The following is a 20642-nucleotide window of genomic DNA, read 5'->3' on the forward strand; positions in this document are numbered from 1 at the left end:
GTCATAATACTCATAAAATCACATGACATTCAAGCATACACCATAATACTCTAAAACATCTTTATAGATAAATTGCATAATGGTCACATGTCATATAAACACATATCACAATACATATATATTCATAAGTTAAGATGATTTACATAGCAACCACATACTCATTTAGGCATACATCACGTTATACATATATACAACACACCAAATATAAACTCATAGAGTGAAACATATCCCAAAAGTGAAGCATAAAGCTAACACTCTCCTTATTTCCCCTCATATGCCTCGTTGAATGGAGCATAGCTCACATTCCCTTATCCCTCTAACATGTCCCAGGGCCTCAACACCTAAAATCACTGTACATATAGGTGAGTACTCACAATCCTATGGCCAACTATATCCAATGGTTTCAAGATCACAAGGCCAAAATATTAGAAATCAAATACATATTACTTACCGATTATCCTTGAACTATCACTGCATATTTGCATCTTTAGAAAAACACTGTCATTAACACTTAACATATACATATCATGTACACATTTGCACTTTCACAACGGCTAACATAACCACATATCACATGTTGTAGCATATCATCTCAATTCACATATTTACAAACACATAAGCACATTGTTCACAAGATAGCATAGGTATGAGAAAGCTTACACTCAAAATTTATAGTTTAATCTACTGCCAAATTCCAAAATAACGCATTGAATCATGTCCACAAGCAATTATCCCAAACATTCACTGATTACGCTTTGACCTAAAAGCCGAAAGCTCAAACTAGTTTTTCCTTGCCTTTATCTCTATTCGTAGAAGGTTCTATTAAATTCGAAACTTCAACACAATAAATTCACATAAAAATACATCCAAAAATCAGCCAAGGACTCATTACAAGCATACGAAACATAAGCCATAACTAAGTTCTCATGTAACTGAAACTTATAACATAACAAACTTTAAATTTGAATATCTCAATCTATACTTAATCTTTTCACCTAAAACTAATTCTCAACCTTTAAACTACACAAAACTACTCAATTCAAGATATTGACTTTTTCGACATGTTTTCTAGCTATTTTTTGAAAATTCATTAAAATTCAAGAAATATTTAACGAAACTTCAAAGTAAGTTTAGAAACCTTCTAATCATGTTAAAAATAATTGAAGAACACGTTGAAACCACGTTTTTATGTAAAATCCTAAAAGTCGCCATTAAAGACCCGATTTCGACTTTTATTTAAAACATCTGTTTTAATGGCTAAGAATTCAGTTTAAGAGACTAGATATCATTTAAAACTCATAGAATGTTGAATGGTTACCTTCAATAGAAGAAAAATGAGCTTTGATGCTAATCCAGAAAAACCCACTTTTGGAAAATATGATGTAGATAATGAAATTTTTGGGTGATTTTCTTGGTTTTTATAGAAGTTTATAACCTAAGAGATGATAAAAATCAAAAGGAATTAGGATTTGGAGTTCAAAATTGATTAAAATAGCAAGAGAGAATCAAGGGGCGACAAACACAAATTTAGGGAAGAGTTAACATGAAAAACTATAGGTGGGAAGAAGAAATAGGTTGGTTTTCTAAATTTTGGTCTAAATGCTTCTTAAAAACTCACAATTTTGACTCTTTCATAACTTAGTCCTTTTTCTAAAATTAAAGGTCTTTAAAACTCATTTTTAGAAATTGATTTAATGTTCTAAAAACCATAATTGAAAACATTATCGGTATGTCGTGTCACAAAATTCCAAACACTCTAGGGCTAAAATTCCTAAAATACCCCTAAAACTCTTAGGACCTATTTTGGGGTGTGACATTTTATTTTTGTGCAATTAAATTTTTTAGGACAAATTTTCCTGAGGAATGAGGGAATAATGCGAGTCTCAAGGCCCAATTTCAAACCTATGGATGTGATGGGCTCACGCTACCTCAAGGCCCAACAATTATGTCAAAAGGTGAAGCAAATCAAACCAAGATTTGATCAAAGACAAGATTCAAGTATGAATCTTTTTGAGGAAAGAGGGAATGATACATGCATGGATGGAATGAAATTTATTAATGTCAATTCAACCAAGTTGCCAATTTTTAAAATGAAAAGATTATTCAACTTCCGATGACTTTTTGGATAGGATTCAAGCACTGCTGGGTTGAGATGTCTTATGGCGTTCGAAGATCTATCTCTTAGATTCAAAATGCACTTTGAATCAATCAATTTTGAGTTCAAAATCTCAATTTATGACCGTTTTAGTGAAGACTACGTGAGTAGAATTTCTGGACAAGATTATGACGGGAATTACAAGTTTTGGCCTTTTAGCTCGAGTTTAAATCATATTGGGTTCGGGTTTTGGGCTTAATTTTTATTATATATAAGCCTAATATTTTATTTTATCAGTTCTTATTATTTTATTATTTTATTATTCTAAAATTTTAATAATTATTAAGTAGTTTAATTTATTTAAGAGTTTTATGTTAACAAGAAAGTTTTGTTTAAAACTACTTCTTGTTTAGATTAATTAGAGTTTTAGTATACTTTAGAGTTTTATTTAGATGTACTTAACTAGTCTATATAAAGGCTTCTTCATTGTTCATTAAGGATACAATTGTTTTCATTAATAAAGTTTTCAACTCTAGGAGTTTTGTTTCTTTGAGCAAGATTTCTTTCTTGTGATTTTTAGAAGTAGTTTTCTTCTTGATTTTCTTAAGTGAATCATGGGAATTCATTCTTCACCCTTCAATTTGCCAAGGATTATTTCTTGGAGGATTGATTAGAGCTATTAATTGAGTTTGTTGGGATTTATATCTCAAATGGCTCAATTGGACATTTATCCTTCTATCCATCATATCTATCGGTTTAATCAATCCATCTTCCACTTTTAAATTTTGTCTATTTATTTATTTATTATTTTTTCTTAAATTTCTTCTTTTACTATTTTCGACTTCTTTAATACTAAATTGATTTATTTCTTCTTTTCAGATTAGATCCAAACCTTTCCTTTTCGAGTCAAACAACTTGAATTTGATTTGCTTCCGCCTTCATTCCATATCAAAATCTCAAATATATGTTTGTTTCATTGAAAATAACTTTTATAAAATATTTTCAAGAAATCAGCCAAACAACAATAAATATTTTACACAGATTCATCCAAACACTAGAAAATATTAGCTTTTCTAGAAAAGTAAGTCATTTTCTAGAAATCATTTTCTAGAAGCCATTTTTAGAAAAACAAATAGAGCCTAAATATATTAGATCTAGTAGAATAATAAGATAAAGATATGAGCTTTGCTTGGGGACTTCCAATGTTAGAAGTGTTAGTAAAAGGGTATATGAATAGATTTTGACAGGCTTCAATGTTCTAAAGTAATAGTTGTTGATTTCGTGATGGGAGTCTGAATTTAGAGTTTTGTACTGCGATAGGTGAGAATCAAGTGAGTCTCCATACTAACTCATGCATTCATATTGTTCATATGAGATATTTCTGTGGTAATTGACCGGACTATGAAATAGAAATCAGAAAAGTATAGTTTTAATGTTTGCTGGGGTTTGCATGTACAGTTTGTATGGATGGATATGACAAGTTACAATATGACACGTATATGACTATATAATAGATTATTTAAGGATAATTGTGGTTATGTGTTTGTTTTTGTAACACCCCAAACCCGTGACCGTCACCGGATTTGACCACGTGGTGTTACCGGGCTTACTTCCCTTATTTCTCTCTTTGAAATAATTGATTTACATTCGAGTGCAGCTAGCTAGCTGCGTCCACTGTCACCTTAAAATCATATCTCGAGTTCCAGAACTCGAAAATCAGTTCCGTAAATTTTCCTGAAACTAGACTCATATATCCATCCTGGATTTATTTCTAGAATTTTGGTCAGGCCAATTGGTACAGTTTATTAGTTAAAGTCGCCCATGTTACGGGGTCGACTACATCGACCTTGCACATTACGACTGGATATCTTCTCGCACAGGCTTCAATGCTCATGTAGTTTGTTTCTAATGAAACTAGACTCAAAGGGAATCTGCACATATAAGGACTTCTAATTCCTTCTGGATAATTTATGGTAAATTTTCAAAGTTGAGACAGGGATCCGAAACCATTCGCCCTGTTTCACGAGAACTTTAATATCTCTCAAGATACTGCTCATATGGTCGTTTTGTTTCGTCCATATGAAAATAGATTCATCAAGGTTCAATCTCATAATTTATTCACTATTTAATTCTACTTCTACTATTTTTAGTGATTTTTCAATCTCATATCACTGCTGCTGTCCGCAGCGATTCATCGCATGAGACCATGCCAATTTCATGAATCTTTCCTTGGCCTTACTAATCATCCATCATACATGACACAAATTATGGCCACCTTATCAAAATTAAAGTTTCTAAGACTCGTGGCTATAGGTTCTAGCATCCTACTCAACGACCACATAGGCCATTTTCACATGGCTTAAAGTTTACAACCCACAATTCAACAAAACGTAATAGCCTATACATGCCAAATGTTCACCTAGTTCAACTACAAAGACAATACCAAAAGATTTCCAGCCGATGTGATGACTTCAACGACGGTTCCGAGCACGCAACAATACGAGTCCAAGAGACCTAAAATGGGTGACAAGAAAACACCGAGTGAGTTTATAACTCAGTAAGTCATAAGCATTCATCAACCATCCATTAATAAAATTTTCACAACATCAAACAATAAACGAGGCTAGGTACTTCATCCATATCGAAACTATACCATAATTCCTCGGACCTTTCGGTTCAATCTCATACCAAGTCGTACATCCACATTTCCTATACCATTTAATAGGATATTTGAAGCAATTTCCATACATCATTTTATTTCCGCAACAATCATGCAATTGAAATCATCACATAGATTTAAAACTTACCAACCCAACCCCGAGCATGAACATAGCATCTATTAGCCATGAACTCAATGTGCTTACTCTTTCCGCTGTCCAAACTCAACTCGATAAAATCACACCTCCATATAAATATTCAATCGATAGAACATACATATTAAATTCGCACACGTAGTGCTTAATAAACGATCTCGCACACTTAGTGCCATGCAATTTAAGCTCGCACACATAGTGCCATATAATTTAAGTTTGCACACTTAGTGCCATATAATTTAAGTTCGCACACTTAGTGCCATATAATTTAAGTTTGCACACTTAGTGCCATATAATTTAAGTTCACACACTTAGTGCCATATAATTTAAGTTCGCACACTTAGTGCCATACCTTCCAAGCCCGCACACTTAGTGCCAATCTTGTCACCGTGCCCATCTATTGCCCGCACACTTAGTGCCGAGACCAAACGCTCTACGCAAGTTACTACTTTTATACATTCAGCAATGTCATCATTCCATACACACACATTTTATATACACACCATCTCATTAAACACAATTTGCATGGATATTATGACCATTTAAATCAATACCGAATACATGCTTAATGACTTACCTTATATTGGATGAAACGATTTCCAATCGGCTACTCGATTATCTTTGCTTTGCCTTTGTTTGATTTTCCCCCTTTGATGTCTTGATCTAGAATAAAAACATTTAGTAGTAATTTTTTTTTATTCTAATGTACAACATCATGAATCAACTCAACCGAATTATCTCTATCACCCGAACTAAAATTCGCACCTTAACTTCATCTCATTACCCCTTAAAGTCCGAATGCACACATACACAATTTATATACAAATTTCATCCTCACAATGTATATAATTCATTCGCCATTCACCACTCACCTAACAAAACTTCATATCAAATTTCCATGACCGATCACACCTATACTTACATTCCATATAGCGAACATTACTTGTATATGTACCCATAAATTAAATGTGAGAATTTAGCAAAGTTACCTTTGAAAGACTCACCGAACAACATGGAAATGTCCAGCTTTGGACAGCATTGAATTTTCAAATGAGACATGCATTAAACTTAACCGAATTTGTCATAAAATTTACAATATTGGACAGCATGTAAAAGCAAATTAAGGCAACATAATAAGATAGTCACAATTGCACACGTCAACACATATTGAGCACCATACCACACCATTTACTTCACCATTTAGCCACGGTTTCCAGGAGCAAATTAATCCACACTCACCAAACAAAACTATCAAAATCTTACATGCATGTCGCATGCAACAACAATCTCAAGCATCGCAACACTTAAAACCGAACGACTTAGGAAGAAATATAAAATATTTGCAAAGAATCGATCAAAATTCCTCCAAGATGGAAATCACCTATTTGATTTGCTCCATTGTATTTCTCTATTATTGCTTCCTCTTCTTCTTCTAGTTACAACAATTGCAAAAGAAAGAAAACATGAACACTCCTTCTTCTTCTCAAGTCATGGTAATTGTAACAAAAATGAGAATGGATGAACAACAAGGATTTCTCTTTCTTCTTCCTCAACTCACGGCAATGAGGGGCCATTCACCATTCTCTTCTTTTTTTTTTTCTTTATTTCCCTTCCATAATGCACTAGGCCAACATGTCTAGGACATGTTTTCTTTGCCCATCATCATGTCATGGCCGGCCACTAACCTTAAGAAATGGGTTATTTGACATGCAACTCCACCTTTGTGTTAACATGCACTAATAAGCCATTTAAAATTAGCCCATCATATTTCACCATGTTTCACATTGATCCCTATTTAATAATTTCTCACAAAATTGGTAAAATTAGAGAATGAAACTTCCACATATGCATGCACACAGATAGTAAGCATAGAATATAACAATTAATTATTTTTGTGACTCGGTTTAGTGGTCCCGAAACCACTTTCCGACTAGGGTCAATTTAGGGCTGTCACAGTTTTTTGAGGATGTTAGATACATCTGGTATAGATCTTATGAGTTCAAGTAATGTTATGGGAAGCATGATTGTGTATGTGTGTCTTAGGTGTGTGTTATGTAGTATGTTCTATTAAGAGTCCATTTCTATCTTCATGATATTGTCTAAATAGGTCTATCGGGACTTCAAACATGAAATCTGAAAGGAAAAGTCCATGGCCATGACATCTCCTAAAAGGAACTAAAGGATAGTGATTACCCAATGCCTTACGCAACGTGAGTTTAGGCAAATCCATATTGTAAACACATTAGGAAAGGAAGCCTTTATTGCTAACACTAAAAATGAAGCCTTTGTGGCTAATTTGAAAAGGAAACCTTTGTGACTAATTAGTGAAGCCTTTATGACTACCACTAAAAAGGAAGCCTTTATGGCTAATTCTGAAAAAAGAAGCCTTTGTGGCGAACTCTGAAAAGAAAGGCTTTGTGGCAAACTCTGAAAAGGAAGCATTTGTGGCTAACTCTAAAAAGGAAGCCTTTTTGGTGAACATTAAAAATAAAGTCTTTATGGCGAACACTAAAAAAAAGCCTTTATGGCTAACTTTTAAAAAGAAGCCTTTGCAGCTAACATTGAAAAGGGAGCCTTTGTGGCGAACTTCGAAAGAATAGCCTTTGTGGAAAATTATGGTATGATAGCCTTTATGGCGCAATATGAAAGGAACTTCTTTGTGATGAGATATGAAATGAACTTCTTTGTGGTGCAATATGAAAGAAATGCCTTTATGGTGCAATGTGAAAGGAACACCTATGTGGCTAATTATAAAAATAATAGCCTTTGTGGCAAATTACGAAAGAGTATCCTTCATGGTGAACTCTAAATGAGCTACCCTTGTTGTAACACCCCTAACCCGTATCCCTCGCCGGAACAAAGTTACGAAGCATTACCAGAGTTTACAGAACATTTATAGATAAATCATGTCAATCACTGTTCATTTTCCGAGATTATTCATAACGTCCCTTAAATGGACCTTCGAGGCCCAATATGAGCATTGGAATCGAGTCAGGACTTAATCAGAAACTCTAAAAACTTTTCATGAATTTTCAAAAAATTTCCAAGGTGCAAGGGACACACCAGTGTGTTCTAAGGGACACGCCCGTGCTGCAGGCCGTGTTCGACACCATGTAACTCTCTAACTTGTGCCACACAGCCAGTCACATGCCCATGTGAGTAAGCCGTGTGATCAATTTAATTTTCAAAACTTAGGTGCAGGGTTCATATGGCCAAGACACACGCCCGTGTGGCACACACGACTGAGACACACGCCCCTGTCTCTGCCATGTGCTCAATTTTGAGTATTATGTTTCTCAAATTTAAGGTACAGAGAACACACGACCTAACCACACGCCCATGTACCAGGCATGTGTCACACATTATCTAGACACACGCCCGTATGTCTGCCCTTGTGGACAAAATAAAGCCATTTCTAGCTTAATTTCTCACCTAAAATCATACCAATGACCTGCACTAAAACTCACATCCAAATACCAACCATTTCAAGCATTCAAATTAAGCAAACTCTATTATTTAACATGGCATATCATTACATGCATACATGTTTATAATCTTAACTTGGTTTAGTCCATATGTTAGACATAATTTGATCAACTACTTAACATATATGTAGCTACCATTGTATGACGTTACAAGTATATCATAACAAATAATTACTAGCCATTCCAATGGCTAGATTACAAGCATCATTTTCAAGCCACTAATGGCCAAGTTATCCTATACATGCCATTATACCAAAATGATTTTACTATATATACCCAAAATAAACTAGTAGATAGTGTGATGATGCTCTACTGATCTCCAACCTTCGCGAGCTTCCGAGTACTATAAAATAGGGAAAATAAAACTAAGTAAGCATTACATGCTTAGTAAGTTCTATAACAGGAATTAAAACTTACCTACATACGTTTATTAGCATTAAGCATTCAATAACATGCATTTTCATCAATTTGGTAAATTTACCTATAACAAGTTAGTTACATAAGTGTTCAAACATTCATCAAGTAAGCATAGATGAGCTTATCATACTATATTCCTTCAAGACCTTATTCATTTCATCCCATAATTCTCTTATTATGCCAAGAGTTGTGTCCGTTGAATCATTGAAATTCTGATGGATACTCAAGTAGTACACTCAAGGTGTACGATTCAATAACCTGTCAATTCTTATTCAAGATTACCCATTAGGGCACTTAATCAAAGAACGCACTCTCGAGCCACATATTGTATTACAAGATTACCAGTCCGGGCTAAATCCTTTATGTAACGTATGCTCAGAAGAGCTCAATTAGGATTACCAGTACAAATTAAATCCTAATTGTAACATATGCTAGAAAAGGAGTATATTAGGATTACCCGTTCAGGCTAAATCCTTTCTATAACGAGGTCAATAGGATTACTCATCCAAGCTAAATACCGACAGTAACAAATGCAGGACCTCATTCATTTCGGGAAAGCACATATATTCATTGGAATTCAATATTCAAACGGAACTTAACCCTTTTTCACCGTTTAAAGTATGTATTCAATTCTTCATTATAGCAATCAAACACTTTACATTAATATAATTCACATTCCATACAAACACAACATTCAATTTAACATATTTACATGCACGATTAAGTTACACGAACTTATCTCAACACTTGTTCACGTTTAAAAATCTACTAATCCGAAACTTTTTCTTTTCCTCGGTCTAATCTCGAATTTTTGTTGCCTGAATCTATATAAATAAATTTATTCAAATGGACTCAATTTACATCTTAGGCAAAATTACCATTTTTCCCCTAACTTTTTCATAAATTCCAATTCCGTCCCTAGGCTCGGAAAATGAAATTTATGCAATTTTCTCCCTATTCCAATCCTAATTGAAATTTCAATATACAATTTACAGCACATATATTCTATAAATTTTAGAAATTTTATTCAATTTTCACAACTTTACATTGTAGTCCTTAAATCGTGTTTCCATCAAAAATTACTTTGTAAAAGTTGTTTATCTATCAACAACCTTTCATTTTCTACCATAAATTTCAAATTTTCAGCATATTCATCCACGACCTAATTTCCATACTTTGATAACTTTTCAAATTGATCCCCCAAATAGATATATTAAGCTATCCCGGTTCTAAAAATATCAAAAATACTAAAAGCAAGACAAGAAAACTTACCCAATTAAGCCAAGAAAGTTTCATCTCTCTCTCCTACTGTTTCCACATATTTTGGGGCTGAAGATGATATAAAATAAGATAATAATTCTTTTATCATCTTTTAATTAATTAAATTATTTCAATTTCCAATTTAGTCCTTACCCTTTTTTTAAATTTCCATGGATGAGTGACCAAAATATCTACATACTTTTGTTTAATGGTCTAATTACCATATAAGGACCTCAATTTTTGAATTACATAGCTATTTAATCCTTCTAGCTACTAGAATTTAACTTTTGCATTTTATGCGATTCAGTCCATCCCGTAATTAAGCACCTAATCGATAAAATTTTTCTTATCAAAATTTTCATATGACATTTCTAAGATAATATGGACCATGTAATAAAATTAAAATTAAATTTTATTTTTGGCTCAGATTTGTGGTCCCGAAACCACTGTTCCGATTTTACTGAAATTAGGCTATTTGACACAATCAATCTGGCTTTTAAATGTAATCGGAACACAATCAGCAAGGCATGAGTTATATATTAATTATACGGTGAAGTATCACATAGGACTATGAATTTATTGGAAGTATTGAATTGTGGAGATATAGAGAAATAAGGAATTATTATAGAAAATTCAGAATAAGGATTTGAATTTGTACATTTGAAGAAGGTATCGATCATTTGCGCACATGATCATTCTTGAATTATGGTGAAGCGATGGCTTAGAGTTAAGTATGCTACAGTAATAGTGTTTCAATTATGTTGATCTTGCAAAGAAAATGGAAAAAGACTAATAAATGTTCGACGAAGGACATGCGTGATGTATCGAAGACCCCAATGGAAAATGAAATGATTTCTGAGTAAAGCATGATATCTATAATGTATAAATAATGGAATTTAATGGAAGTAATCGCTAGAAACAGGCATTGTATTGTGTAAATACCACATAGGTAACTGTTATATTCCTCACTAAGTTCTTATGTACTTATCCGTGTGTGTTATATTACAGGTTTGAGTGAGAGGCTGCGCTAGGAGGGGCGATACCAAGACTACACCTAATGAGTGGCGTATCAGGCTATTATGCGTAAAGAGCCAGATAGTTGATATGTTCCTTAGAATTCGTATTTTAAGTATAATCGTGATAAGTTAGATTTTTTAAAAAAAAATTAGAAATCATTGTACCTTAGTTTCCATGTGTTGCAAATATACTTATTGAACATAATTATGTATTTAGTTTGAAATTTGCAAGTAAATAAGTTGTAATAATTGATTGAAATTTGTATATGTAGTTTAAGTTTTTGTCTATATTAGTGTGATAATACCTAAGATTTGGGTCCGGTTAATTGGATCAGGTTGAGGGTGTGATAGATTTTCTCTTGCTTGCTAAACCATCTTTAAAAATTAGCTCTGATACCAATTATTTGCTCGATAACTTAATCAAAATAGTCAATAGGGGGTGAATTAACCTTTTAAAAAATTTAGTGGAAGCAAAGAAACAATAAGAAACAATGGACGCAACGATTTAGAATAGTTTGGCCTCAATTGCCTACTTTACTACCTTAGCTTTTCACAGCTAAAGATTTTCTCAAATTCACTAATTTGATCTACCTTTGAGAACAATGTTTAACTTTACAACTTCCTTAAGATTTCTATCCAAATCTTAAGACATAAACTCTCTCAAGCATAAATAAATAAGCAAAAAATAAATAATCCTTATAAGATCGTGTATTTGTCAATTAAATATAAAGACAAAGAAAAACATTTGAGCTAATATATTATTCTAAATCTTCTTACTTTTTAAATTTAAAAATCTCAAATATATAATTTATGTTGTTAGCATTTTTATCAAATCTTCTCAACTTAACATATTGATTAAATTATACTCAAATGATTGTTATATAATTAACTAAAAATATATATATTAAATTAACAAATTTTGATTAAAAATACTAATGATATTAATAATTAAACTATGAGCTTCAAATTGAAAAGAAAAATGAAAGAACTTAAATTTTGAAGTATAGAACATAAATTTCAAATACGTAAAAGTATAGGCTATCAATATATTTTGACTTTTCATCTTATAAAGCTACACACATTTAAAGTCCACATAAAGGGCCCCACAAGTTAAGCCCTAAAATCCTTTCAGAGCGCTCTCCCTTTAAGCTTTTTCGCTAAATAGCTTCGAAGACACTAGCTATTAGCGCCACACCCCCCTTCCAATTGCGAACATGGTAAATCTCCTCTCGCTATTTCTTCTATACTTCACCTTAGAGAATTTTCAGTTATTCAATTTCATGTTATATTGATTTTCAGGATTTTTTTTTTGTATTTTCCTGTAATGTTTTAGCAATAAAATCTTATTTGAGTTGTTTCTTTTGGTGTAATTTTAGGTTCTTCAAAACGACATCGACTTGCTGAATCCTCCGGCCGAGCTTGAGAAGAAGAAGCACAAGCTAAAGCGTCTAGTTCAGTCTCCCAATTCCTTCTTCATGGTAATATATTTAAGCTTTTATTTCATTGTATTTTTTTTTTCATTTCATGACTTGTTTGTGTACATGGTTGATTTACTTGGTTATTTCTCTCTCTCAGGATGTTAAATGTCAGGGCTGCTTCAACATGTAAGTTTAAAATGGATTTTGGATTTGATGGATTTAAATAAGGGTTATTTCAATTTTTAATTTCTGGGTTTTACTTGTTTGTCTTTGGCAGAACGACCGTATTTAGCCACTCTCAAACTGTGGTAGTTTGCGGTAATTGCCAGACAGTTTTATGCCAGCCTACTGGTGGTAGAGCCAGACTCACCGAAGGCTGCTCGTTCAGGAAAAAGGGTGACTAATTCTGATGGCTCTGACTAGAAGAATTTCTTTTTTAGGTGTTAAAATCTAATTAGTTTTAGTAGGAACAACATTAAGGATTTAAAAAGACTGTTATTGTTCTTGATGTATTGGATTTTTTTTAATGAATGTTTTGAGTTGTATTTAATTGGTTTCCTGATCTTGACTTAAGCATTTATGCTTTCTTTTGACTATGTTGGAATTTGATCAAAGTTGTTCAAGCTTCTAACTATATGCTTTACCTTATAGAAGACTCTTTGGATTGGAATGACAAATTTTGATTTAGTATCAAGGTGGTGATTGACACATAGTGGGGACTTATGTTGGTTGAGATCATAAAGTTACTAATTGATTGGATTACAATATTGTTATGGTCGATGTTATTCAGATTTGGTTGTGATTGTTACAAATGGGTATGTTTATTTGCATCTATTCAAGCGTGATGCACAAGAATGCTAGTAGCTATTTGCTGCCTGATAAGAAGCATGCAGAGAAAGCTCACTCATTTGATTTTTTTAAATCCAAATTTTAACTTTTAACACAATCTGAATACCTTTATTGATGCCCCAGTTTTTTTCTACTAATACATGCCTGGGATACTAAGACCATGTTTGGTTGAATGGGAATGAAACATTCATTTAGGCCTAATTCACTGGACCTATAACAAAGCCTTTATTTTGGTTCATTGTCTTGGGTTATTATAGGTGTTGTTTACGTCGTTCTTTCAGTAGGTGTTTTCCATTATTGCCACGTTATTTATTTATTTTTTGTAATTCACCATCATGCCTTTACTATGCATCGGCTTCATCATATACCTACAAACAATTAATCTCTTCTACATTGAAACTTTTTTTATGTCATGGGGCTAGATCTTTTGTCTTGCAAGCCTTATGACCTTAGGCGATTTCTTCACTATAAATGCGCCTAAGTCAACCTACTCTCGATAAAAGAGAATCTTGTAGAAATTCTTTAAGGCATTGAAACAAAGTGGAAGTAATCTCTTAAAAAGGAGGAAGTTATGAACAAAGAAACCCATAGAAAGAGAGTGCATACCAAGTGTGTAAGCAAATGTTCTCAAATATTCTTTTAACTTAGAAAGAATGAAGTGATTATAAATGAAGTGGAGACTTTTATTTATAGTTGAGTTCTCACAGATCCAACAATATAGATCAAATTACATCAATGACTGAGATTAGTTTTAATTTACAATAGGAGAGTCCTAAGTGATTTAAATTGTAATGTTTTTCCTTTAAGATTTACAAGAATTATCTTGGTAAAATACAATTTACTAGTGTTCTAATTCAATTAGGATTCAAGTAGACGGGCCTTGAGTCCTTTCTAAGTGATGGGCCAGTCCCGACTGGTTGAATGACCCTAAGGGAACATGAAGCGTCTGAACTATGTGCACCAGTTATAGGCTCTTTTGCTCGACCCATGACATTGACATTCTCCCTCACCTATTCTTGCATCGCTTTCATCGTGTCCTCGGAATGGAATTACCATAAGGCTTTGGCAAGTTCCCAACTAGTACTCATGCCTCGCTATGTAGTACTTTCGTCGGATCACTTGATCTACCATGATGCATTCAACATCACGGTCATAGGAAACCTTTACCCCTATTGTTGCTCGTTTAAACTTGCATTGATTTGGATCCTCCTAATCCTTGTGGAATGGTTTAAGCATAATGACATGGAAAATCGAATGAACGTTGAGTTTTGTGGGCAACTCCAGTTTGTGGGCCACCTTGCCTACTCTCTTCAAAACTTTGAAAGGTCCCACATATCGTCACACAAGCTCCTAGCACAATCTAGTGTGGCGCAAAATCAAATGCATTTTAGTAAGGACTGGATCACCAACCTGGAACTGTACATCTTTGCGATTTTGATCAACTTACTTCTTGTTGCTCTTACTTGCCTTGTGTAGGCAAGCTCTGGCTAAGTCATTCTGCCTATGCCAATCTTTCGCAAATTGATAAGTTGTTGGATTTAGTCCTTCATAACGAGTCATAATGGCATTGGGTGTGAGTGGTTGCTGGCTTATCACTATCTCAAACGGACTTTGATTTGTAACCCCAGAATTGGGTCACATCAAACAACTTCGACTAGTCCCTCTGAGTGGCACTCACATAATGTTGAAGATAGACCTCCAATAAAGCATTTACTCTCTCGACTTGCCCATCAGTCTGCAGATGCATGCTAGTGGAAATGTTCAAGTTTGACTCCGTCAACTTGAATAGCTCTATTTAGAACCAACCCGAAAACCACCAGTCCCTGTAACACCCACGCTCAACCTAATCGCCGAATCCGGGTATGCATGTCACAATTAAAAACCATTTGAGTTTGACAAATACAGTTGAAATTTTTATAGCTTTGAAGTCTCGACATATACTCTTGAATTGGCGTTAACCCCAGTATCAATGAAAAAAAATAAAATAAAATCAATATTACGCCAAGTAAAATAAAACATAGTTTAAAAAAAATCTGGCGGAAGCCTTATAAAAGTCGACGGGATTATATAAAATACAAGGTGAGTTGTAACACCCTAAACTCGACTCGATTCACTAGATGTAACACCCCAGACTTGGCAAGTATTGAGTTTGGGTAGACAGGTCAGGGAAAAATAGATTGGCATGGTCCTACTCACCTAATTGGCACTCTGGTACGGTAGTAGGGCATAAAAAGGCCATGGTGGGACTCGAGGGTTAAGGCCATTTTACGCCAAACGTATGTATGTATGAAAGGGATGGACAATCCTAACACAGGATTCTCGGGTCTTAAGAATGTCGCCCAGATGGGTCATGTCAGCTTGTTTGGAGAAATATAAATTTCATGCTAACCAGAATGTTAAGTTTATAAGGTGAGTCCAATCACAAGTATGAAAGGATATTGGCTTCTAGTATACGCTTCCTACAACTATAAGTCACTGGCTAAAAAAGTCTTAGAATGTGTGACATGTGTCAAAGCCCTATGGTAAGAACCAAGATTTTTATTTAAGAAACTTCTGCAGAAAGGAAAGTCATCTCTCCTTTTTTACTTAAAGACACCTTTTTCATCTTCATATAATAAGGCTGATGCAGGGATTCTTTTACCATGTTAAGGCCAAGAATTTAGTTCATATGTAGGGTTGTCTCTCACTAGGGTAAGTATTCCCATCCTTCATGTGAATTCTGAAAAAGAGTAAGTCTATTGCATGCATGAAGATAATACTCTCCATGGTGTCATCTTGGTTTAAGATGAAGGAAAAAAAAGTAGTTTGGCAGTTTGTTAATAGTAATATTCTCTTTTATAAGCAGTGGTCGCTACTATACATTGGAAGTTTTTAAAACCAAAGGCAGAAGCTTTTGTTCGAAGGTTTCAAGTTAGTCTCTAAACTGATGCTTACTTGCATGCTTGCATGTTAATATCTTTTGCTGAAATGATTCTGCTGCAAAAGCTGAATGTTTTATAAAGCTTGCATGTGATGCTTGTATGATAATATGCCATTGTTATGAAAAGGACATGTATGATGAAAATGTAAAGAAAGCCTGAGCTTGAGGATATGTTTCTATTTTGAAGGAAAATGTATGCATGCATAAATGTGTCTGAAAACATGATGAAGTCTCTACATGAGGAGTCTGTGCATAAGTTGCATGAGTTGTATAAGTTTATATATTGAGTCTGCTTGCGTGTGCGTCTGTCAGGGCAGTAAACACAAATTCTAATAAGGAAAGACCATGGCCATGGCAAGAAGACCATATAGTGTAAGATCTAGTCTAAGAGTATGACATCAAATGGGGGGGAAAAGACCATAAGTGTAAGACCTAGTCTCGGACTATGGCATCATATGGGGGAAAAACCATATAGTGTAAGACCTATTCTAGGACTATCACGTCGCCTGGGGGAATATAAAGGATGGTTAGGCGAGTACTAGGTAATAAGGGGCAAACCTCAACACATTGAGATTAGGCAAATCCCTATTGTCGAAAGCCCCATTTACTGAAATATGGAAGCCTTTGTATCTGTTCTTAGATATGTGGAAGCATTTATGGCTTTTCTTTGATAAGTGGAAGCCTCTGTGACTGTTCTCTGTTACACTTGAGCCTTTACGGCGTTATCTGCTCTATGGAGCCTTAGCGGTTGGCTCTGTGAATACGCCTTTGTGGTAAAGTATGTTAAAGTGGATGCTTTTGTGGTTGATTCTATTACATGTGAGCCTTTGAGGCTATATCTGTTAAATGCGCCTTCATGGCAGAATCTGTCAAAGTGGACGCCTTCATGGCCATCTATCTATATGCATGCCTCTCTGACTACCTTGTGTATGTGCTCGGGCACCCTTGTAGCTATCTAATATGAATAGGCGCCTTTGTGGCTATCTATCTATTTTGCAAAGATGCCTTCGCGTCTGTCTATGACAAAGGAAGTATTTGTCTCAATGTAGTAATCTGGGCAAGGGCCTATTTTGTAACACCCCAAACCCGGCCTGAACGTTATGGTCGAATCTGGCGATGTCATATTGAAGTGTTTTTCATTAAGTGCGCTATCGTTGAAAAACCAATTCTCTATTTAACCTCTTTGTGTGATCTTTAAGAAGATTTTAAGAAGTGTTGTTCATTTTCAAAATGTGAGTCGTTTGTCAAAAAGCTTATCATATTAAAATGTCATTAAAATTTTAAAACATTGTTTCTTGCGGAAGCTCTTAAAACAGATTGCGTATTCGTCGTATTTTTGAAAAATATTTATCTTTTTGAAAACCCGCGTTTTTTCCTACTGCTATCAGTATTAAATCAAAACAAATAAAATCCCAAATTAAAAATAAAATCCAAAGAGGCCTTATTACAATAAAAATACCCTAACTAATAATACTTATGATTAAAATCAAATGCAAAAATAATAATATTTGTGTGGCCACCTTTGAGTCCCCCGCTGCATCGATCCACCTAAGTTTGGGGATTACATGCGTAGATAAATAGAAGGGTAAGTTTACGAAAACTCAGTATGTAATCCCAAATCAACAACCATACAGTGAGAAAATACAGTCTGGGACTAAGCCCATCTCAATAATAGTTCAGTTTTAGTTAGGGCCTTAGACCATTACCATATCGATGTCGAGTTGGTAGGAGCCCATCTACATAATGATAATGATCAGATGTGCAATCAAGAAATCCTACCCAACCAGCCTCTACACTCCATCTCCGTCTAACCCTACACTCCATGTGGGGATATAATCAACCCACCCATCCCTACACTCCAAGTAGTACCGGTTGCGGCACTAAACAGTATTTGCAGTAGAGCTGCCAGTACAATACACTTCCTCCAATCATATTAAACCCATCCCCATGCAACGCATCATGCAATATGTCATGTCATATCATACTATTACACATGTACTTTGTGTAGTTAAAATAGCATGCTAAAACAGTCATACATCTCATAGGGGCAAAACAGTCATTTTATCAAATAGGGGGTCTAGGTAAACCTACTGATCCAACAATAGGTCCACAGTCGTCACGGGCGACCCGTGCAACCTTATCAATCAAATAGTAAAAATGGGCTCATGGCCCACATAGTGGGCCCATGTGGGCCTACACGCCCGTGCAGCCCATAGGCCTAAAATAGCTTTGCTGTGTGTATTACACAGTATGGCCTAATAATTTTCGAACGTTCATGTGGTTTACCCGTGTGGGACCCATATGCCCGTGGGGCCCACGCGACCCAATTTGGCCCAACCCATGAATTCGCACATGGTCGGCCTCGTCAGTCATACGCCCATGTTTAGTCACACGGGCTATCACACGGGTAGCTATACACCCGTGTGGTGTCTACTATACACACTTTTTGACTTTCTGCCGACTTATGATTAGGAGCAGTGTTTTCACACACCTTGTCTGTTTTGTCGCCTAACTACACGCAAACGCTCCAGGTACTTATAATGGATCAAGTTGCCATTCAATTAATCACTATGCAGTCTAATTAATCTAAACCCAACAAGATATTCAACTACCAATGAAACAGTCCATACCGTCAATCCAATAGCAGAAGGTTCCCCTTCTTTATTGCGTCAATGATGATCTCCAGTCCCTCGGTCGACTCCTAATCAAAATAATACACAACCCTTTAAACAAACTACACCAAGTAACAGAGAAGTGAAGAATCGAATACTTACCAAAAGAGTGCTAAGAATCGTGAAGCAGATGATAACCAACAAAATAAGGACAGGAGTTGTAATGACTACAAAATCCACAGAGAGTATTGAAGTAGAAGTCGACACAGTAAGGGTAGGAGAAGGAGTAATATTAGGCCAAAGCAAAACCGATTGAGAAAGAATGAGAGAAGAAGAGAATCGGCCAAAGCAACAAGGTAAAAAAGAGGAAAGAATTAAGTGCGATGGAAGAGAGAGTATTCGGCCAAAGGAAAAAAGGAAATCACGCTTCGTAGAAGAGTAGAGGCAAAAAAGGGAATCGACTAACCAGGGGAAGATAGCCGAATAGGAGAACAAAGTCAAAAAGCAGAGAAAGAAAATACCTGAACGAACCCCAACACTATTCAGCCTCAAAAAGTGAAAAAAACAAAAAAGAATGTTGATAGCAACTGAAATGGAGAGCAATTACCAACCAAAGCCGAATTCTTGAGTGACCAGAATACTAATTCGGTACCAACTCTACCACAACTTCAAATTCCCATATTTTCCTCCTAAAATCCCTCAAAATCGTCCACTCCTCCCTCAACCACCTAATTCAAATCCTACTACAACACTTCAGTAGTTCAGGTTGACCAAAACTCCCACATGGCCTCAGCAGCAAAATAAAACACTCCCTTGCGCATAGCAGGACTCGAACTTCAAACCTCAAGTTATAGTAACACGCCACTTATCCCCTTGACTAGCAGGCCCTTTCTGACATAAAACTCCTACATTTATTTAAAAACCTACTGACTAGAGACAGGGTTTATTCATTTAAAAACCAAAACTTTTGCTTAAGCCAAGGCTTGAACCGAAGACTTCTCAGACTCTTTCCAGGACACTTAACCACTGAAGCAGACATACACTTGTGTAACACAAACATACAAAAATCAATATTAAGGATTTTTGGGGCGTTACAACTCTACCCTCTTAAAAGAAAATTTTGGCTTCAAAATTTACCTGATCAGAACAAATGAGGGTATTGTTGTCGTATCGCCTCTTTAGGTTCCCACGTGGCCTCCGTAGAGCTGTGATTACGCCAAAGAACCTTAACCAATGGGATAGACTTTTTCCTTAAAACCCTTACATCACGATCCAATATCTGAACCGACTCCTCCTCAAAAGTCAGATCTGGCCTAACCTCAATCTCCTCAACCGAAATAACATGCGTGGGATCAGAGCGGTAGTGCCTCAATATAGAGACGTGAAACACATCGTGAATCTAGTCTAACTCTGGCATTAACTCTAACTGATAGGCAACCGGTCCCACACTTTTCAATATGCAATAAGGCCCAATGAACCTAGGGCTCAACTTGCCCTTTCGTCCAAACCTCAGTACCTTCTTCCATGGCGAGACCTTGAGAAAAACGAAGTCTCCCACAGAATAGTGAATATTTTTATGCTTCAGTTCCGTATACGACTTCTATCTATCTGATGCCCCTTTCAGTCGATCCCGAATTAGTCTAACTTTATCCTCGATATCAGAAAATAGCTTAGGACCCAAAACACGCCGCTCACCCAACTCAGTCCTACATGAAGGAGTACGACATCTACGACCATATAATGACACGTAAGGTGCC

General features: G+C 35.3%; 1 protein-coding gene across 1 annotated transcript; it reads left to right on the forward strand.

Moving 5' to 3' along the window:
• The first annotated feature begins 12160 nt into the window (after window positions 1-12160).
• Window positions 12161-13054, forward strand: LOC108482358 (40S ribosomal protein S27-2). The gene is made up of 4 exons (XM_017785491.2): window positions 12161-12303; window positions 12463-12564; window positions 12662-12690; window positions 12782-13054. Exons 1-4 carry the CDS (start codon window positions 12301-12303, stop codon window positions 12906-12908), a joined length of 261 nt encoding a protein of 86 aa, XP_017640980.1. The 5' UTR covers window positions 12161-12300; the 3' UTR covers window positions 12909-13054.
• The last annotated feature ends 7588 nt before the right edge of the window (window positions 13055-20642 follow it).

Source organism: Gossypium arboreum, chromosome 7 (assembly GCF_025698485.1).
Source record: "Gossypium arboreum isolate Shixiya-1 chromosome 7, ASM2569848v2, whole genome shotgun sequence".
Lineage (NCBI taxonomy): Eukaryota > Viridiplantae > Streptophyta > Magnoliopsida > Malvales > Malvaceae > Gossypium > Gossypium arboreum.

Coding starts and splice junctions, on each gene's coding strand:
- LOC108482358 (XM_017785491.2), top strand. Junction 12,565..12,661: donor CTCCCAATTCCTTCTTCATG/GTAATATATTTA, acceptor TCTCTCTCTCAG/GATGTTAAATGTCAGGGCTG. Junction 12,691..12,781: donor TGTCAGGGCTGCTTCAACAT/GTAAGTTTAAAA, acceptor TGTCTTTGGCAG/AACGACCGTATTTAGCCACT.